This window comes from Anomalospiza imberbis, chromosome 7 (genome assembly GCF_031753505.1).
Source record: "Anomalospiza imberbis isolate Cuckoo-Finch-1a 21T00152 chromosome 7, ASM3175350v1, whole genome shotgun sequence".
NCBI lineage: Eukaryota > Metazoa > Chordata > Aves > Passeriformes > Viduidae > Anomalospiza > Anomalospiza imberbis.
In genome coordinates, this window is record NC_089687.1 from 37,390,647 (window position 1) to 37,408,999 (window position 18,353).

Here is an 18,353-nt window from a genome sequence, read left to right on the forward strand (position 1 = left end):
GTTGGTATTTTTACTTTTTCCTACATTATTATCATTGTTGTCCTCAATGTTTTATTTTCCCTCCAGAAGGCACTTTGCTCTGCATGAAGTCCTTTTTATTCCTTGTTAGCCCAAGAAGGAATGCCACCTGTCTCCACATTATGGAGTTAAAGATTCTATAAATGCAGAATAAAATATTAAAATAAAACAGCTAAACTGTCTTGCTTGTAGTAATGTGAACTACACTAAATTTGCACTGGAAAAATAGGGAAAAAAATTCAAAACCAGCCATAAAATTCACTGCTTTTAATTGACAAGACAAGCGTAATAACACTGGGAGGGGTCCTGGGTAATTAAAAAGGTGCAGACAAAACACTCTTATTATTAGTAAGTGTTAAGTAATACTGATAGAAGCCCAAACAGTTTGTAAAGAAGGGCGGACAAGGTTTAGAAGTGTGTTATAAGAAAATGGAAATCAGCTTTTTTAAGGCTGCTGTGATGCTCAGAGTTTACTGCTGCATTTCAATGGCGTTTTTCTCTCCAGAGAGCAGAAGGAGAAAGTGGTGCTTAAAAAAGACAGAGCTGGGGAGATACCCAGGAGTTAGGAGGCAGAATGCCCAGGAGGAAGAGCCTGTGCTCCAAGGTCTGGGACTTTACTGGAGAGGGGAAGAAAAAAAGATAAAGATAAAAACAAGTGTCTATTGCCATCCAAAGACGGGGCATCTGTAAAACAGTCTGTGCCCAGGGCTGTGTAGGCTTTCCAAGGGCTGTGCTTTGTTGCAGTTCCAGTGAGTTCCTGGAACGCAGCCTCCTTCCCTGCTCCTGGAACAGCCTTGACTGCAGGGCTTCTCCAGCCATGGAGGTGGAAACACAATCTGTGCGAACCACGGATTCCACCAACAAAAGGGTGCCGGGGAAAGCGACGTCTTCAAAGCGAGGCTGCCGCAGGCCACAAATGTTTGTAGGTCTGCACTGAAGGGTTTAAAGCCTGCCACAGCAAGGCAAGGTGCAGGGTTTGGCAAGCAGGGGTTTGGGGATGTGGACCTGCTTTGTTATCAACATCTCCTTTCCCTGAGAGATCTCTCTCTTACGGCCTGGCTCATCCCAGGGGTGAGCTGGAGCAGCACCAGGTTGCCCTGGCTGATGCCACTGTGCCTACACCACTTCCAGCATTTGTGTCCACATCCTTTTTTTTGCAGAGCTGTATGTTCTGCTGTAGGTGGCTTTTGATTTTGTGCTAATCGTGGTGCTGGCTGCTCCAGGGATATCAGCAGGAGAGAGTCACTGAGGATTTCAGCTTTGTGCATTAAAGTGCTCCTGCCAAAATGAGTGTTGACTTAAGAAATCTTCAGATTCCACTTAGAATTTTCTGCTGGCTCTCCAGCTTCATATGTAACTGAAACTCAAGAAGATCAAATATCAAGAGTGTTTTTTAAAAAATGACTGGCTAACACTTTTGAATGGCACCTCACAGGGAAATTGAAATATATTTGTTAAACTTCACCATTTTCATACTAGTTGGGCTTTTCTTGAGTGTAACAAGGGAAACCTGGAGAATCCGATACCTGTACATGGTAACTATTTACCAATATTTAAAGGCAGGGTAGGAGAAGAATCAAGTGGTCAGTAGCACTTTTTGAAAGGCGTTGCCTTAATTTTCTATAACTGGAATGATTTTCCATCCAAAATGAAAATACCTATGGTTTTGTTAGCATTAAACGATTATTTACAAAGAGCTACAAAAGGAAAGTAGCCAAAGCTGCCATATTCCTGCCACTTTCTTGCGTCAGCAGAGTTGAGAATGAAAGAACTTCCCAAGTTACAGTGCTGCACTTGAAAAGGGAGAAAAGTCTGCAGGGACTTTTATCTGTGTGTTCAGCAGATCAGATGGCAAACTCAACTCAGAGCTGAGCAGGGGAGCAGCTCCTGCCTTTCTCTGGAGCCCCAGTGGTGTGAAACAGCACCAGGTACGACATCAAAAGGTCCAAATAAAAGCGTAAAGTTTGGGGTTCTTCAAAACCCCTGTTTAATTAGCTCAGCTCGGTGTTTGCCACAGCTCTAGCTCTGACTTTCTCACAGTTGTGTGTGGCAAGCACATTTCTCTCTCTCTCAGGATTTTTGTAAAGGTGCACAGGAAGAAATGAAATAGAAAACAATTTCTGTTTCTGCTCCTTGTTTTTCTCTTGTGGAATGTGTTTGGAGAATTGTTTACCTAGAGCAAATGCTTGGTTGGATCATGGTGGATTGTTTGGGCCTGATGGCCAATCAGATCCGCCTGTGTCTGGACTCTGGCGAACAGGGTCACGAGTTGTGAGGGAGTTAGGATAGTTAGAGAGAGTAGCATGTAGTTTTTAGTATCCTCTTTTATATAGTATATTAATGTATCATAGCATAATTATAATAAAGAAATCATTCAGCCTTCTGAAATAAGTCAGACATCATCATTCTTCCCATTGGGTTCGCCGACATCTACAACAGGCAGGGACACCTTCCACTGTCCCAGGGTGCTCCAAGCCCTGTCCAGCCTGGTCTTGGGCACTGCCAGGGATCCAGGGGCAGCCACAGCTGCTCTGGGCACCCTGCGCCAGGGCCTGCCCACCCTCACAGGGAAGCATTCCTTCTAATAGACCTAAAGGCTTTGCAGGAAAATTATTCTAGAACTTTGGTCAGCTCAACTAGGTGTGTAGAGAAAATGCTGAGCACACATCTATATCTTCCAGGAGCAAAGCAGGAAAAGATAGGCATATTGAGAATGCCAGCAGTGCTCAGGTAATCTCCAAGAGACACCAGATGAAGTCCGACGTGGAAGTGTTATGGGACTGCTCAGGAGCTACTGCTGATGATCCCAAGTTTATAATGTACTGGCAGTCAATCTCTTGCCTATGAATTGTTAGAAATGAAAATAGCTCATATTAGAGCCTGCCACACTGCAAAATGTTTGCATGTATTTTTCTTTTATGTCAAATGACCTACTTTAAGTTCTTTCCCTTACTGCTGGACTGACTTGATTCTGTTCCTTGAGTCAAAATATTCCCTCCCTCCCTCCCTTCCTTCCTCCCTCCTTTTCTTTCTTTTTCTTTCTTTTTCTCTTTCCTTCTTTCTCTCTTTCTCTCTTTCTTTCATTCTTTTTCTTTCTTTCTTTTTTCCTTCCTTCCTTCCTTCCTTCCTTCCTTCCTTCCTTCCTTCCTTCCTTCCTTCCTTCCTTCCTTCCTTCCTTCCTTCCTTCCTTCCTTCCTTCCTTCCTTTTTCTTTATCTTTATCTTTATCTTTATCTTTATCTTTATCTTTATCTTCCTTCCTTTCTTCCTTTTTTTTCTTTTTCTGTCTTTCTGTCTTTCTTTCCGTCTTTCTCACTTTCTCGCTTTCTTTCTTTCTGTCTTTCTTTCACCCACAGTCCCTCAAGGGCAGGATCTGTTAGACTTCACAGGGGCATCTCCTGCTGGAAAATCTCTGAAGCCACAGCCTGGTGCAGCTGGGAGCTGCCTGACTGGTGGGGATGGGCAAAGCCCCCAGCTTGGAGAATTTTGCAAGATCTCCATTCCTATTTTAAAATGTTAGCAAAGTGAGCCAAACTTCCCAATGTGCTCCTTTGCCCTCTGTGGATGCTTGCCATGGAATCCCTCACAGCTGGGTTCAGAGCATACTCAGGTTGGCTCTTCCAAAATCCAGGGGCTCCAGGGTGCTCAGCAAGATCTGTAACTCCACAGCCCTGTGGAACTCCACCTTCAGCACAGGCACCTTTCCAGCCTGATCTGCCCTCGTTCCTCTGCGTGTGTGCACAAAACACGGCGTGGAAGAGAACAGCAGCAGGGGCCTGTGTGCCCCAGGGCTCGGGATTTGTGCCACTTCATCTCCACAGAGATGGAGGCAAAGTGAAGAAGCCAAACTCTTTATTAATGGAAGACGAAACCAAGGGATGAGGTGGGAGGGGAAAAAAGGGGATGGGCAGGGTCTGAGGGCTGGAGGTAGGGAGCCGTCAACAGGGAGCGAGAGTGGAGGGGGGAAAAAAAGGTGATGGATAGGCTGAGGGCTGGTGAGGCAGAGCTATCAAAAGGGAGGAATAGTGGAGAGAAAAAAAGGGGATGGGCAGTTTCTGGGGGCTGGAGGGAGGGAGCAATCTAAAGGCAGGGAGAGGGCTGAAGGCAGGAGAACTGTGTCCCGCATCAGCTATGCCAGGAGTTCCAGCAGCACTGACAGCTGACGTCCTCTTCAATGTCTCCTTCTATGTCTCCTTCAACGTTCTCTTCAACGTCTCCTTCAGTGGTGTGTTCTTGGGACACTGGTTCACTGGATCCAGAAGATGTCCCTAATTCTTTAGCTCTTTGGGGAAACTGGGCTTGATTTTCCAGGTTAGAGCAGGATGGGCTGGCATCTTGCCTCCGGGCTTGAAGGGCTGGAAGAGAAAGCAACAGAGATATGGTCATATCCCGGATCTGTGGGAATGCTAGGAGACCTTCTGAACAGGGCCATCCCACCCAGAAGGGAGGAGGAGACACTGGAATCAGCTGGGAGGCACTTGCCAGGACTCCCGACGTGTCCCTGAAATCTCTGTGTGCTGTGCCCACAGCACCCCTCGTGCGCACAGGGAGCAGAGCCCTCTGCAGCCAGGGCAGAGCTCGCAGCTCCCCCCGCCAGCTCCCGCTGTCAGCCCGCTGCCCACACTCACCATTGCAGATCAGCTGGAGCTCTTCCTGCTGTCCCCTCAAGCTCTGCCTGGCTATGCCTGTGAACACAGAGGCTGTCACGGCCCCAGCGGCACAGCTCCCTGCCAGCGGCGCTGCCAGCCCTGTGGCCACACGCCCTGGTGGCCCGGCAGGGCTCAGCCCGGGCCCTTGCCGCACGCTGCCGCCCCAGGGCACGGCTGCTGGAGGGCGGCAGCAGCGCCGAGGCCAGGCGGGGCTCCACGGCGCCGGGCCCGGATGGCGCTGCCGGAGCAGCAGCCGCGGCTGGGGCCGAGCTGAGGCGGGGCAGGGAGGGAGCCCGGGCTCGTGGCTCACCCATGAACCTGACGGCCGCCTCTCGCAGGGGCTCCTGTGGGCTCTGCAGGTAGGGCAGGGCCCGGCGCAGGAGCTCGGCCACTTGGCTCCTGTCCTCTTCCAGCTGGAGAGAGCGGCAGGAGGGAAGGGTTGGTGCGGGCTCGGCCCCTGGGCCGAGCGCTCCCTGCGCCCTGCCCCGGCCTCCCCTGCCCGCACAGCCCCGAGGCCCGGCCAGCAGCCGCTGGCGCCGGGCTCTGGAGGCGGCAGAGGGCCGGCTGCTGCCCGGGGAGCCGCGGGGCCGCCCCGCAGCCCCGCTGGGCCGGGGCTCCATCGGCACCCGGCTGGGGCCCACGGGAGCCTGGAGAAGAGCCCGCGTGGCCTCTGGGTGCAGCCCCGGGCAGGGGCACAGCTGCCAGCCCACACACCCAGCACCGCGCTCAGGGGGCTTCTCCAGGCTGAGCCTGGGGCTTCCAGGCCGTCCTTACCAGGACCTCAGCGAACTTCCACAGCTGCTCCTTCTCCACCAGCTGCTCGAGATTCCTCCTCTTCAGGAACTCGGCCACACGAAGCAGTGTTTCCTGAGAAGCCTGGAGAGCAGCAGAGACCAAGAGATGGCCCCACATCCCAGGGCACCAGACTCACATCCCTGTGCCAAGGCCTGGAGGAGGCTACAGCGCACGAGGCACCCGGGCAGGAGGCTGCTGAGCCCCCTCGCAGGGATCCACCAGCAACACACAAAACCTCACCTTTGCAACGTGCTGGTTCTCATCATGGCAGTAGAAAAAGTGTGGGAGCAGGCTTTGGCACAAAATCTTCTCAAGAGGCTTTTTTCTCTCATCCACTACCAGGTCCATCACCCTGAAGAAGAGCTCAATGGAGAGCACCTGCACATAGCTGTTGTCCTGGAGTAAAGGAAGAGGGTGAAGCCTTAAGACAAATTACTCCAGGCTCACATGAGCAGTTTCTGGGAAGCAGCCAGTGCCTGCAGATGGGGACACAGAGCCTTAAGTGGTCAAAGAGCAGCAGGAGCGCCTCAGCCAGCTTTGGGGCCGTGGTGCTGTATACCAGGATGTCTTTGTGCTGGAGCATGTTCGTGAACACATGGAGGCCCATGCTGACCACCTCTCCGTCTGCATCCCCCAGCAGCTCCACAAGGTTTTGAGACAGACTGCACATCCTTCTGGCCTGTGTGGAACACAAGGCTGTGCTGGGAAGCCATGGACGGCTGCACGGCCAACACCGCCCTGGCTCTGCAGCCCCACCCTGCTGCTGCAGGGCCCGCAGGCCAAAGGCCTGTCCCAAAGCACCGGGGCAGGTGAGGCAGGAGAGCTGGCAGCAGCTGCCTCAGCTCCTGAAGCCCTGCCAGCCCAAGGGGCTGCTTTGCCCAGCGCAGCTTCAGCCGCTGCCCCCTTCTCACCATCGAGGGATCCTTGCTGAGCACCACGAAGCCTCTGAGTGCCAGGTGACGCCTCTGACTACATTCATGCCAGAGGTACCTTGACATGATCTCCAGTATGCTGTCTGCACATTTAGTCATGTCCAGGCAATGCAGGACCTGAAAGGCACAGGGCAGTGACAGGGGACCCGGCCGGCAGGAGCCCAGAACCGCACAGGGCTGGGCCCAGGCAGCAGCACAGGGCGTGGGCACCGTCCTGGCAGCTGTGGCTACGAGAGGGCAGAGAGCTGGGAGGCAGCTCAGCGAGGCAGCGCTGGCCAACAGGCTCACCTCCACAAGGAATGCCAGGAAGGGAAGATCCCAGTATGGCTCCTCCCTGCTAAGATGCCGGAGCAAGTGGATTGTGATGCAAGAGCACAAAGGCATAAAAACGCAGAGCATCTCCCTGGCAGTGGGGAAAAAGGCACCAAAGCCCTGAGGTGGGGAGACCAAACCTCTCCCAGGACTGACTCACAGAGGTCTGGTCATTCCCCACATTCCCTGCATGGGATGTGGGCGCTTTGTGAGGAAGCCCCTTCTGGGCACCCTCCTCTCCCAGACTTTTCCTGACTCCATGGCCATCCCTCGGTGAATAGGCCTACTGACCCATGACCACAGGGACTGATAGGGGCACCCGGGCACAGGGCACAAATGCTGGGGGCAGTGGGGAGAAGGGGGTCTCACCTGGCCAGCAGACCCACGGCATCGTGCTGGGTGTCAGCACAGAGCAGCGTGTCCCAGCCACCCATGTGCTCCATAGCCTCCACCACATTGTCATACTGCAGTCGGTAGAGCAGAGCCTTCATGGCCTGCACTGCAAACCTGTGTGCAGAGAAAAGCCCAGGTCACACTGGGAGCACTGGCACTGGCCACAAGGGCACGGGAAGGACAGGAGGACTGGGACCTGTTGGGCTTGCTGGGAAGGCGGTGTTCCTCCCGGCATGCTCTCCAGAAGTTACCAACTTCCTCTGGTGGCATCAGCTGTGTGGTGGTGACAACATGGAAGAGCAGTGCCACAAACAGGCGGGAGGAATAAAGGATCAATGCCTTGTGGCACTCAGGCACCTGGACAATCACCCAGATCACCAGAGTTGCCTGCAAGAGAAGCAGCCCAAGGCAGGGCTCAGTGCCGAGGTGTCCATGGGGCAGGGCCCAAGGGCAGACGCAGGGGAGCAGAAGGCCTGGTGCCCCCTGAGCCTGCCCCGAGCCCAGGTTTCAGCCCAGCGCCTGCGGCGTGGAGAGGATGGAGAGCTGCTGGAGAGGCAACCTGGGGGTGAGCAAAGGCCAGTTCCAGAAACTCACAGCCAGGGAAAAAATGTCCTTGTTGTCCCCATCAGAGGTGCACATTCTGGTCAGAGGCCAGTCCTCCATCACACAGAGCAGTGTTGGCAGCACTTTCTCCACTGCTGGTCCCGATGAGCCTATGGCTCTCCACAGCACTGCAGCAGCTCTGTGGGATCAGAGCTCTGTGTCAGGGGCATGTCAGTCACAGCACCATGCCCTGTGCAGCTGTGGGGGCCCAGGTGACAGAGCCCTGGAGCCCTGAAGGGCAGGGAAGGAGCACTGGCAGCAGGCTCAGGAAACAGAGGGGCCCGAGGGTCCTGGGCCTCTCTGCCTGTCTGTCAGACCCCATGGGACAGGCTGTGCAGGGCCACGGGCCCTAAAGGCTGTTGAGCCCTGAGCTCTCCAGGCTCGTGGGCCCTGTACCTGTCACACGTTGGGGCACAGCGCAGGAGGGTCAGCACCACGTCAGCAGGGTGTTCTTCAGCCAGCCTCACAAGGTCAATTTGCAGCCTGGCATCCACAGAGACGTGGGACACCAGCCTCTGGTGGATGTTCTTCACCTTGGCTGGCACCTGGAGGAGGCATGGGGAAGACTTGGAGCACTGTCCAAGGGAGCAACTTCTCCAGCTTCCTCCAAGAAGTGCTTCTCTTCCCACCACACTGTGCTGGCCTCAAAGCCTGAAGGGGCCCAGAGACCATGGCTTGAGGGGACACACAATCCTGGGAGGCCTCCAGGCCTGGCCACAGGCTGCTTACCTGCTGCTGAGAAGGAACAGCACTCTCCTCGAAAAACTCCATAGTGGGAGCATGAATCATAGCGGGAGCGGGCGTGGTGTCAGTATTTGTAAGGCCCTGAGTCTCTTCATTGTCCCTGTTTGTGATGGCCACATCCTCAGTCATTGACGAGCTAAGAGCCTTTGCCCAGGTTTCAGTCGCTGAGGCGTCAGAGTCTTCTGAGCGCTCAGCCGAATCCGGGCTGACATCAGGCTCAGCCTGGAGCTCGGTCAGCCCCGAGTCAGGCTCGGCTGGGCCCTCAGCTGCTGTGCTGCCGGTCTTTCTCTGCCGAATGCGCAGGAACTTCCGGAACATCTGCAGGAGAACAAAGGACAGGGAAGCCCGGAGTGTTCCATGGAGTGCTCCAAGCGTGGTGCTCGGCTGAGCAGTGACAGCAGGCCCAGGCCAGGTGGGGATGGCTGCTGGTACCTTCAGGCTTCTGCGGAAGTGGCCACGGCTGGGTTCCTGCTCTTGTGTCGGGTCCAGGGCTGCACCTGGCAAAGAGCGAGCGCAGCCAGAGCTGAGGGGCTGCGGGAGAGGCCGGAGAACACAGCCCAGCCCTGCGCTCCCAAGGCAGGGGCAGCCAGGGATGCCCCAGGGGATGGAGCACGGCCACTGCAGGGTGTCTGCCTGGCCCCTCTTCCATCCTGTCCATGGGCATGTCCCCATGGGATGGGATGGGATGGGATGGGATGGGATGGGATGGGATGGGATGGGATGGGGCCAAGCTGGCTGCAGCCATCAGCCCTGTGGCCCAGCTCTGCAACTCACCATCCTGCAGTGGCTGGAACTGCTCCAGTTCTTCATGCTCTTGTGCTGGGGCAGCTCCAGGGTCTTCCTTTTTTTTCTTCCTGAACACTTTGAACACACTGAGAAATCTGTTTGCCATGCCAGAGTATGACCTTGAGGGCACCTTCAAGGAAGATGGCAGGGTGATGTTCTGAGTCAACAAGTTGTGTAGTTGTGCCTTGAAGGCACCTGAGACAGAGAAACCTCAGCAAGGCTGCAGGACAGCAAGTCCTGCACTCTGGTCTGGAGGGCTCCTGCCACAATGACAGGAGACTCCTCGTTAAGGATTGTGGTCGCCAATTCCCTCAGTCTGGCTACGTGGGCACCTGCAAAAGAAAAGCCTCGGGAAGGCCACGGGCTGCCAAGTCCCGACGTCCTGCCACGAGGTCACCTGTAGGAATAACGCCTCGGGAAAGCTCCGGGTCAGACACAAACGAGCGCGCTGTGCGGGGGCTCCTCACGACACCGCTCTGTCCCGTCCTGTCCCGTCGCCTGCTCCGAGCACTGTGGTGTGCTCTTGTCACCGCCAGCTCCTATGTCCCCACGTGTCACAAAGGCAGGGCCCTTGGACACCTTGTCCCGTTCCATGCCATGGTGACTGTGCTGCAGCGTGTCACAAAGGGCCCTTGCACACACTGTTGCCACCTGCTGTGGGGCCGCCCCCAGCCCACCCTAAGTGGCCAAGGTTGGAAGGAATCCCTGGCCCCAGGTGTCTAAGACAGCCCAACAGGATCTTTAGGAGCAGCTCAAACCATCAGCACACCCTGCCCTGCTCTGCGGGATCAGGCCACTTAAGAATCCTCAATTCAGGAAGGCTTTACTTCTCATTGGGCCCCTGGAGTAGTTCCAAAATTTGCAAACTTCTGAAATTAATAGAGATTGCTGGGGAATGTGAATGATTTGGAAGTTTGTTCCCATCTAAAAGCAGCAACTCGTTTGCCTTAACACATTCCATTGAAAGTCACTCTGGAAACATAGCACTATACAGAGGCAAAAAGAAGACCATTCTTTGGTGTGCAAATGGTTTTCAATGAAGGGATGATAATATCGTCATTCTCTTAAGGAATAAAAGCTCTCAAGGATTGAAAGTCCATTAAGTGTTACAAAAGTAGCCCAAACAAATGAGTAGATGGAAAAAGGGCTCATCCACCCCAGTAGAGATATCTAAGTGGCCAATAAAGTACAGCTCTCCCATCTTGTTCCCTGCAGGAGAATCAGGACCATGAACGGAAATAGTCACAGATATTCCTTCTGCCCTCCATAAGCAAAGCAGCGCTAAACCACAAATGCTGCCTTCAAGCTGATTCAAATTCCAGCCTAGAACTCTCACCTTCCAGACAACTCCTTCCCCAACACGCTCCCCAACACCAACCCCCCGCAAACACCCGCAGAGAAGCCCTCAACAGCCCGCCAGGACCCCCAGCTGTCCCCGTCCCTCCTCAAAGCTTTCCCACCATCCAGCAGACCCCCTGGTTCCCTGCATGTGCCGTGGAATGGCACTCTGAAGGATCTTCTCCGAGGAATTCCCTGGCAGCAAGCTCAGGCTGCCAGGCCTATGGATCCTGGCTCATCCTTCCCACCGAGCCTTCCTGTGCACGGCTTTTCCATTGGCACATCTGCGCTCAGCTCGGACTTCTCCACTCAGCCAGGGCTGCTGGTAAAGGATTGAGAGCAGCCTGGCAAGCTCTTTTTCCAGCTCCCTCTGTGCTCTTGGGGCAGGTAGAACATTCCACAGGAAAGCAACTGGTGCCACAGGGAGTGGGCGGCATCAGGCAGCTCTGGGGAGGCCCCTCAGGACTGCTGTACCCTGAGGGAACACTGTTGGCCATCCCCTGTGTGTATCTGCACAAGCTTAAAATCAGCTGCCTCAGCTGCCAGGGCCTCTCTTGGCCAGCATCCTGACGTGGATGCAGGACTGCTGCGAGGCACTGCTGGGACCCAGCGGGACAGGACCGGCTGTCTCGTGTCCACGTAGCACCCCTCACGCAGCCAGGGCCATCCCGAAAGCAGACAGACGCTCCCGTGTCAGCAGAGAGGAGCAAGGAGCACTGGGCTCCTCTCAGGGTACCTCAGCTGGGCTCGCTCCACAACACGCCCCCATTGTAAGGCCTGCTGATGCCCAGCTGCCAGAAATGCCCACCTTGTGCTCTCCAAGATGCACAGGGAGAGCCAATGAGCAGGACACTTTGGGAGGCAAACCTTCCAAGCCTTTCTGAGGCCAGGCACGCACCAAGATCAGCCAAGACTCTCCACGCTGCCTGGCCCACCCAGCCCAGCTCTGTGCTGGCCCTGGGCCACAGCAGCTCCCTCCAAGCAGGAGGCAAATGCATATTGCCAAGAGCTGAAACCCAGCTGTCTTGGTTTGGAAAGACAGGTGTCTGCTAAGGAAGGCAGCAACCTCCCCTGAAATGGAAAAATGTAGACCTCTTCCCTCTGAATTGTTCCAAGTTTGAAATTAAGGGGAGCTCCCAGGCAAAAATATGGGAGCAGGAATACCAGTTCTTTCTTAGGGAAGAAAATAACAGATAAAATACACAATGCAGTGAACTAAAACAACACAGACAGAGTCAGAATACAACCTGACACCCTGGTGGACAGGGTGTTGGTAGCAGTCCAATTGGAATTGTGGCTGCAGTCCTCCCGGAGTGTCAGGTGTGGTTCTGTTGGAGAAGTGATCTTGTGGAAAAGGGTGCAGTCTTCCTCTGAAGAGGCAGTGGAAGAGGCAGCTGTTCCTCTGGGAAAATCCAGCGCAGAAATAGCTGTGCTCCTGGGCCAGAAGTTCAAGACCATACATGCAGGTAGGGATGCTTGGCTCCTCCCTCTGGGCGGAGCATCTCACAATGGCATGTTACAGTTCTTTTCAGTCTTGCAGTGGCCCACTATCAGCAGATGTCTTTCCGGAGGGAGGATTGATTGTGGAAGAGATAAGGAACAACTGCCCACTTCACACAAGACAACTGCCATACAGATGGCAAATAGAATACATCTTGCTTTTTTCCATCTGGGACAACAGCAGACAGGGAAGATGTGAAAAGGGTGTGTGTAAAGGCCTTTTCATTCACAGCTCCCACAGAGAGCTTTGGGGCTCACAGCGGGACAGAGACGGTTCTGCTCGCACCTCTGTCCAAAGGGGGGTAACACATCCTGCTGCAGGTGCTTGGCTTGGTCTCGGCAGGTCCAGGTGGATGCCAAACCTGCTCTTCACAGCCTTCTTCCTGCCCCTCTGCCAAGTGCAATGGGCCTTCAAGGACTGAAAGGAGCACAGAGAGCCAAAGGGGGATACTCGCACCTACCTCACTGGGAGCTCCCTGGGAAGCACTTTCCTTGAGAAGCAAGCCCCTTTCCTCCAAAGGCGTTTCCCCAAACGTGCAGCTTTTCTGGGGAACACCAACACACCCTCAAGAAACGCTGGCAAGGCTGAAAGACTTCAGGTCCTTTCAGGACAGGCACTCCAGCTCTAGCTCGTATTCCCCCAAGTGTGTTTCCAGGTGGAGGCTCAGACGTGCAGCCCCAGGCCTTCTACAAACACGGGCTGCTCGCTGCCTCTTTCTGCCGGATCGGTGCGTGTCTCACAAACGGGACGGGACCCTGACTGGTTGCAGACTTGTGATTTATTATCTGTCTGCATCATACAAGCAAAAAGCAAGAGGCACAGGAAAATGACAACATCCATGCAAACACAGATCACAGACAAGATGGCAGCCCATGCAAAGCCTTTTTATACCCATTCTTTGAACCAATAGCATAAAAGAAAAGGTGTAAAGTCATTATACTCTAAGCAATTAGAAAAGGACCCACGTGGGTTTAACATAAACAAAAAGGACTTCTATGAACCTCAAACAATACACAATAATTCGTTCTTTAAGATGGAAACTTGTTCTATCTTTGCAAAGCATATATCTAGGACTTTCCACATCTTGAGCTATCAATACGTTCTTGTTCTTTCTTGTTCCTTATGATAAATATCAATGTATTCACTTGGTTCTTAACTTCCTAGCTTTCTCAGAAGGTGTAGAAATTTCCCAGCCTTTCTCAGCTTTGGAAAGTGTCTTTTACCTTTTTATATTCCTACACCTCTTCAGCTGCCTCAACTCCTGCCTGCGCTCACGGCACCAAAACCAGGCTGTTCCCGGCCACAGACCAGAGCCCTGTTCCCACGGGACGCTCTTGCCAGCACCTTCCAGCACGCAGTGTTTTTCATGCCTGCTCCCAACAGGCTTTGGAAAGCAGAGTCCAACCTGGCTGCCTCTGCCACCAGCACACCCCAAACACAGGCGGAGGAAGAAGCAGCAGGGGCTGTTTTGCGGCCATGCCCAAGAGAAACTGGAAGGGCGCCCTCCCTGTGGGCTCACTTGGTTGGCTTTCTGACTGGCTCTGAGCCTGGGGCTGCCATTCCTCACTTGTGGGGACCAGAACCACACCCAGGATCCCGGCACTGCCTGACAGCGCTCCAGGCACTGGCACGGTCGCGCGTCCGAGTCTCGGGCACCGCGCTGCTGCTTCATTTGCCCTCAGGCACACCCAAAGCTCCCTGTTAAGCCCGGATGGTCGCTGGTTCTGCCCTCTTCCTCATCCTGTACAGGGATGGAGCACTGCTGTGCTTTCAGGAAGCTATTCTTGAAAATTTCCAGCATTCCAAGCTCCTTTGCCCTCTGTGGATGCTTGCCATGGAATCCCTCACAGCTGGGTTCAGAGCATACTCAGGTTGGCTCTTCCAAATTCCAGGGGCTCCAGGGTGCTCAGCAAGATCTGCAGCTCCACAGCCTTGTGGAATTTCAGCACAGGCACCTTTCCAGCCTGATCTGCCCTCGTTCCTCTGTGTGTGTGCACAAACCATGGCATGGAAAAGGACGGCAGCAGGGGCCTGTGTGCCCCAGGGCTCGGGATTTGCGTCGCTTCAGCTCCACAGAGATGGAGGCAAAGTGAAGAAGCCAAACTCTTTATTAATGGAAAATGAAACTAAGGGACGAGCTGGGAGGGGAAAAAAGGGAATGGGCAGGGCTGAGGGCTTGCATTATGGAGCTGTCAAAAGGAAAAGCGGAAGGAAAACACAGGAATGGGCATGATCTGAGGGCTGGTGAGATGGAGCTGTGAAAATGGAGGGAGAATGGAGGGGAAAAAGTGGATGGACAGTGTGTGAGGGCTGGAGGGAGGGAGCTATATCTACAGGCAGGGAGAGGGCTGAAGCCATGTGAGCTTCCCAGAGGCTCAGCTGTATCAATCATCAGCTGTGCCTGGAGCCCCAGTGGCAATGGGAGGTGGTGTCCTCTTCAGTGTCTCCTGGTGCTGCTCTTGGGGCACTGGTTCACCGGATCCAGAAAGCAACCCAATTTCTTCATCTTCTAGGCCTAACTGGGCTTGAATTTCAATGTCAGAGCAGGATGGGGTGGTATTATTCTTTGGAGACTGAAGGCCTGGAACAGAGAGCAAGAGAGCCATGGTCAGAGCCTGGATCTGCAGTGACCTGAGGAGACCGTTCTGCCACGGCCACCTCCCCCAACAATTGCCAAGGCCAAGAGAGAGGTGTTGGCAACAGGTCAGCAGCAAGCTGCTGGCCACAAATTCCACCCATGTCCCTGAAATCCCTGTGTGCTCTGCCCACGCCACCTCTCCTCCACACAGGGAGTGAAACCCGCCAGAGCTGGGGCAGAAATTCCCACTCCCTGCCCAAGCAATGCAGCTCTCCCCCCGCCAGCCCCCGCTGACAGCCCGCTGCCCTCACTCACCCTGACTGAGGGCGGGGAGCTCTTCCTGCTGCCCCCTCATCATGGGAAAGCCGGCCATCTCTGAGAACAAAGAGTTCATCTTGGCCCCAGCGGCACAGCTCCCTGCCAGCGGCGCTGCCAGCCCTGTGGCCACACGCCCTGGTGGCCCGGCAGGGCTCAGCCCGGGCCCTTGCCGCACGCTGCCGCCCCAGGGCACGGCTGCCGGAGGGCGGCAGCAGCGCCGAGGCCGGGCGGGGCTCCACGGCACCGGGCCCGGATGGCGCTGCCGGGGCAGCAGCCGCGGCTGGGGCCGAGCTGAGGCGGGGTGGGGAGGGAGCCCGGGCTCGTGGCTCACCCAGGAACCTGACGGCCGCCTCTCGCAGGGGCTCCTGTGGGCTCTGCAGGTAGGGCAGGGCCCGGCGCAGGAGCTCGGCCACTCGGCTCCTGTCCTCTTCCAGCTGGAGAGAGCGGCAGGAGGGAAGGGTTGGCGCGGGCTCGGCCCCTGGGCCGGGCGCTCCCTGCGCCCTGTCCCGGCCTCCCCTGCCCGCACAGCCCTGAGGCCCGGCCAGCAGCCGCTGGCGCCGGGCTCTGGAGGCGGCAGAGGGCCGGCTGCTGCCCGGGGAGCCGCGGGGCCGCCCCGCAGCCCCGCTGGGCCGGGGCTCCATCGGCACCCGGCTGGGGCCCACGGGAGCCTGGAGAAGAGCCCGCGTGGCCTCTGGGTGCAGCACCGGGCAGGGGCACAGCTGCCAGCCCACACACCCAGCACCGCGCTCAGGGGGCTTCTCCAGGCTGAGCCTGGGGCTTCCAGGCCGTCCTTACCAGGACCTCAGCGAACTTCCACAGATTCCCCTTCTCCACCAGCTGCTCGAGATTCCTCCTCTCCAGGAACTTGGCCGCACAAAGCAGTGTTTCCCGAGAGGCCTGGAGAGCAGCAGAGACCCAGAGATGGCCACAAAGCCCATGGACCTGTGTCCCTGTGCCAAGGCCTGGAGGAGGCTGAAGCCCACCAGGCGCCAGGGCAGGAGGCAGCCGAGCCCCCTCCCAGCATCATAGGAATGCTCACCTTTGCCACGTGACAGTTCTCATCATGACAGTAGATTAAAAGTGCGTACAGGTTCCTGTTCACAATTGTCTTCAGGGGCTTTTTTCCCTCATCCACTACTGATTCCATCACTGTACGGAAGAGTTGAATGGAGAGCAACTGCACGTGGCTGTTGTCCTAGAGGAAAAGAAAAGACCTACACCAGCTACTCCAGGCCCACCTGGGCAATGGCCTGAAAATCCACAGGGCACAAAGTTTCTGGGAAGCACCCGATGCCTGCGGCTCAGGATGCAGAGCCTTACGTGGTCAAAGAGCAGAAGGAGTGCCTCAGCCAGCTTCGGAGCAGTGGTGCTGGATACCACGATGTGTTTGTGCTGGAGCATGTTCGTGAACACATGGAGGCTCATGCTGACCACCTCTCCATCTGCATCACCCAGCAGCCCCAGAAGGCTTTGAGATACATTGCGCATCCTACTGGCCTGTGTGGAACACAAGGCTGTGCTGGAAAGCCATGGACGGCTGCATGGCCAACACCGCCCTGGCTCTACAGCCCCACCCTGCTGCTGCAGGGCCCGCAGGCCAAAGGCCTGTCCCAAAGCAGCGGGGCAGGTGAGGCAGGAGAGCTGGCAGCAGCTGCCTCAGCTCCTGAAGCCCTGCCAGCCCAAGGGGCTGCTTTGCCCAGCGCAGCTTCAGCCGCTGCCCCCTTCTCACCATCGAGGGATCCTTGCTGGGCACCACGAGGCCTCTGAGCGCCAGGCGACGCCTCTGACTGCATTCACCCTGAAGGTACCTTGACGTGATCCTCAGGACGCTGCCACCACATTTACTCAAGTCTAGGCGCTGGAGGACCTGAAAGGCACAGGGCAGTGACAGGGGACCCGGCCGGCAGGAGCCCAGAACCGCACAGGGCTGGGCCCAGGCAGCAGCACAGGGCGTGGGCACCGTCCTGGCAGCTGTGGCTACGAGAGGGCAGAGAGCTGGGAGGCAGCTCAGCGAGGCAGCGCTGGCCAACAGGCTCACCTCCACAAGGAATGCCAGGAAGGGAAGATCCCAACACGGGTCCTCCCTGCTGAGATGCCGAAGCATGTGGATTGTGATGCGAGAGCACAAAGGCATAAAAACGCAGAGCATCTCCCTGGCAGTGGGGAAAAAGGCACCAAAGCCCTGAGGTGGGGAGACCAAACCTCTCCCAGGACTGACTCACAGAGGTCTGGTCTTTCCCCAGCATCCCTGGAGGGGATGTGGGCGCTTTGAGAAGCAGCCCCTTCTGGGCACCCTCCTCTCTCAGCCTTTTCCATTCTTCTTGGCCGTCCTTTGGTGACGAGCCCCTCTGGCCCAGGACCACAGGGACTGTGTGGGGCACAGGGCACAAATGCTGGGGGCAGTGGGGAGAAGGGGGTCTCACCTGGCCAACAGACCCACGGCGTAGTGCTGGGAGTCAGCACACAGCAGCGTGTCCCAGCCACCCATGTGCTCCATAGCCTCCACCACATTGTCACACCACAGTCGGCCGAGCAGAGCCTTCATGACCTGCACGGCAAACCTGTGTGCAGAGAAAAGCCCAGGTCACACTGGGAGCACTGGCGCTGGCCACAAGGGCACGGGAAGGACAGGAGGACTGGGACCTGTTGGGCTTGCTGGGAAGGCGGTGTTCCTCCTGGCATGCTCTCCAGAAGTTATCAACTTCCTCTGGTGGCATCTGCTGTGTGGTGATGACAACATGGAAGAGCAGTGCCACAAACAGGCGGGAGGAATAAAGGATCAATGCCTCGTGGCACTCAGGCACCTGGACAATCACCCAGATCACCAGAGTTGCCTGCAAGAGAAGCAGCCCAAGGCAGGGCTCAGTGCCGAGGTGTCCATGGGGCAGGGCCCAAGGGCAGACGCAGGGGAGCAGAAGGCCTGGTGCCCCCTGAGCCTGCCCCGAGCCCAGGTTTCAGCCCAGCGCCTGCGGCGTGGAGAGGATGGAGAGCTGCTGGAGAGGCGACCTGGGGGTGAGCAAAGGCCAGTTCCAGAAACTCACAGCCAGGGAAAAAATGTCCTTGTTGTCCCCATCAGAGGTGCACATTCTGGTCAGAGGCCAGTCCTCCATCACACAGTGTTGACAGCACTTTCTCCACTGCTGGTCCCGATGAGCCTATGGCTCTCCACAGCACTGCAGCAGCTCTGTGGGATCAGAGCTCTGTGTCAGGGCCATGTCAGTCACAGCACCATGCCCTGTGCAGCTGTGGGGGCCCAGGTGACAGAGCCCTGGAGCCCTGAAGGGCAGGGAAGGAGCACTGGCAGCAGGCTCAGGAAACAGAGGGGCCCGAGGGTCCTGGGCCTCTCTGCCTGTCTGGCAGACCCCATGGGACAGGCTGTGCAGGGCC

The 18,353-nt window shown here is 56.1% G+C and overlaps 3 protein-coding genes across 3 annotated transcripts in view; 1 reads left to right on the forward strand and 2 right to left on the reverse strand.

The window, feature by feature from the left end:
* LOC137477663 (maestro heat-like repeat-containing protein family member 7) overlaps nucleotides 1–18,353 on the forward strand; it is a 198,653-nt gene that overhangs the window by 109,388 nt on the left and 70,912 nt on the right. The window lies entirely within an intron of this gene.
* Nucleotides 7,515–8,793, reverse strand: LOC137477489 (uncharacterized). Its single transcript, XM_068196663.1, has 3 exons — nucleotides 8,431–8,793; nucleotides 8,098–8,246; nucleotides 7,515–7,840 (listed from the first exon to the last, which is right to left on the reverse strand). The coding sequence occupies exons 1-3, from the start codon at nucleotides 8,761–8,763 to the stop codon at nucleotides 7,606–7,608; spliced, it is 717 nt and encodes a 238-aa protein (XP_068052764.1). The 5' UTR covers nucleotides 8,764–8,793; the 3' UTR covers nucleotides 7,515–7,605.
* On the reverse strand, nucleotides 12,734–17,463 carry LOC137477548 (maestro heat-like repeat-containing protein family member 7). The gene is made up of 7 exons (XM_068196773.1): nucleotides 17,390–17,463; nucleotides 17,005–17,119; nucleotides 16,696–16,833; nucleotides 16,287–16,463; nucleotides 16,006–16,161; nucleotides 15,762–15,863; nucleotides 12,734–12,859 (listed from the first exon to the last, which is right to left on the reverse strand). Exons 1-7 carry the CDS (start codon nucleotides 17,461–17,463, stop codon nucleotides 12,734–12,736), a joined length of 888 nt encoding a protein of 295 aa, XP_068052874.1.

What these genes read in the sequence shown, in the direction of transcription:
- LOC137477548 (XM_068196773.1), bottom strand. Translation starts at nt 17,463, where the DNA reads ATGGAGCACATGGGTGGCTGGGACACGCTGCTGTGTGCTGACTCCCAG. An exon ending in TCCTTCTGCTCTTTGACCAC is followed by an intron (nt 16,162 to 16,286) that starts GTAAGGCTCTGC and finishes CTTTTCCTCTAG; the next exon opens with GACAACAGCCACGTGCAGTT. An exon ending in AGAACTGTCACGTGGCAAAG is followed by an intron (nt 15,864 to 16,005) that starts GTGAGCATTCCT and finishes GCTGCTCTCCAG; the next exon opens with GCCTCTCGGGAAACACTGCT.
- LOC137477489 (XM_068196663.1), bottom strand. Translation starts at nt 8,763, where the DNA reads ATGTTCCGGAAGTTCCTGCGCATTCGGCAGAGAAAGACCGGCAGCACA. An exon ending in CTGTTCCTTCTCAGCAGCAG is followed by an intron (nt 8,247 to 8,430) that starts GTAAGCAGCCTG and finishes TGCCTCCTCCAG; the next exon opens with GTGCCAGCCAAGGTGAAGAA. An exon ending in TGTGCCCCAACGTGTGACAG is followed by an intron (nt 7,841 to 8,097) that starts GTACAGGGCCCA and finishes CTGATCCCACAG; the next exon opens with AGCTGCTGCAGTGCTGTGGA.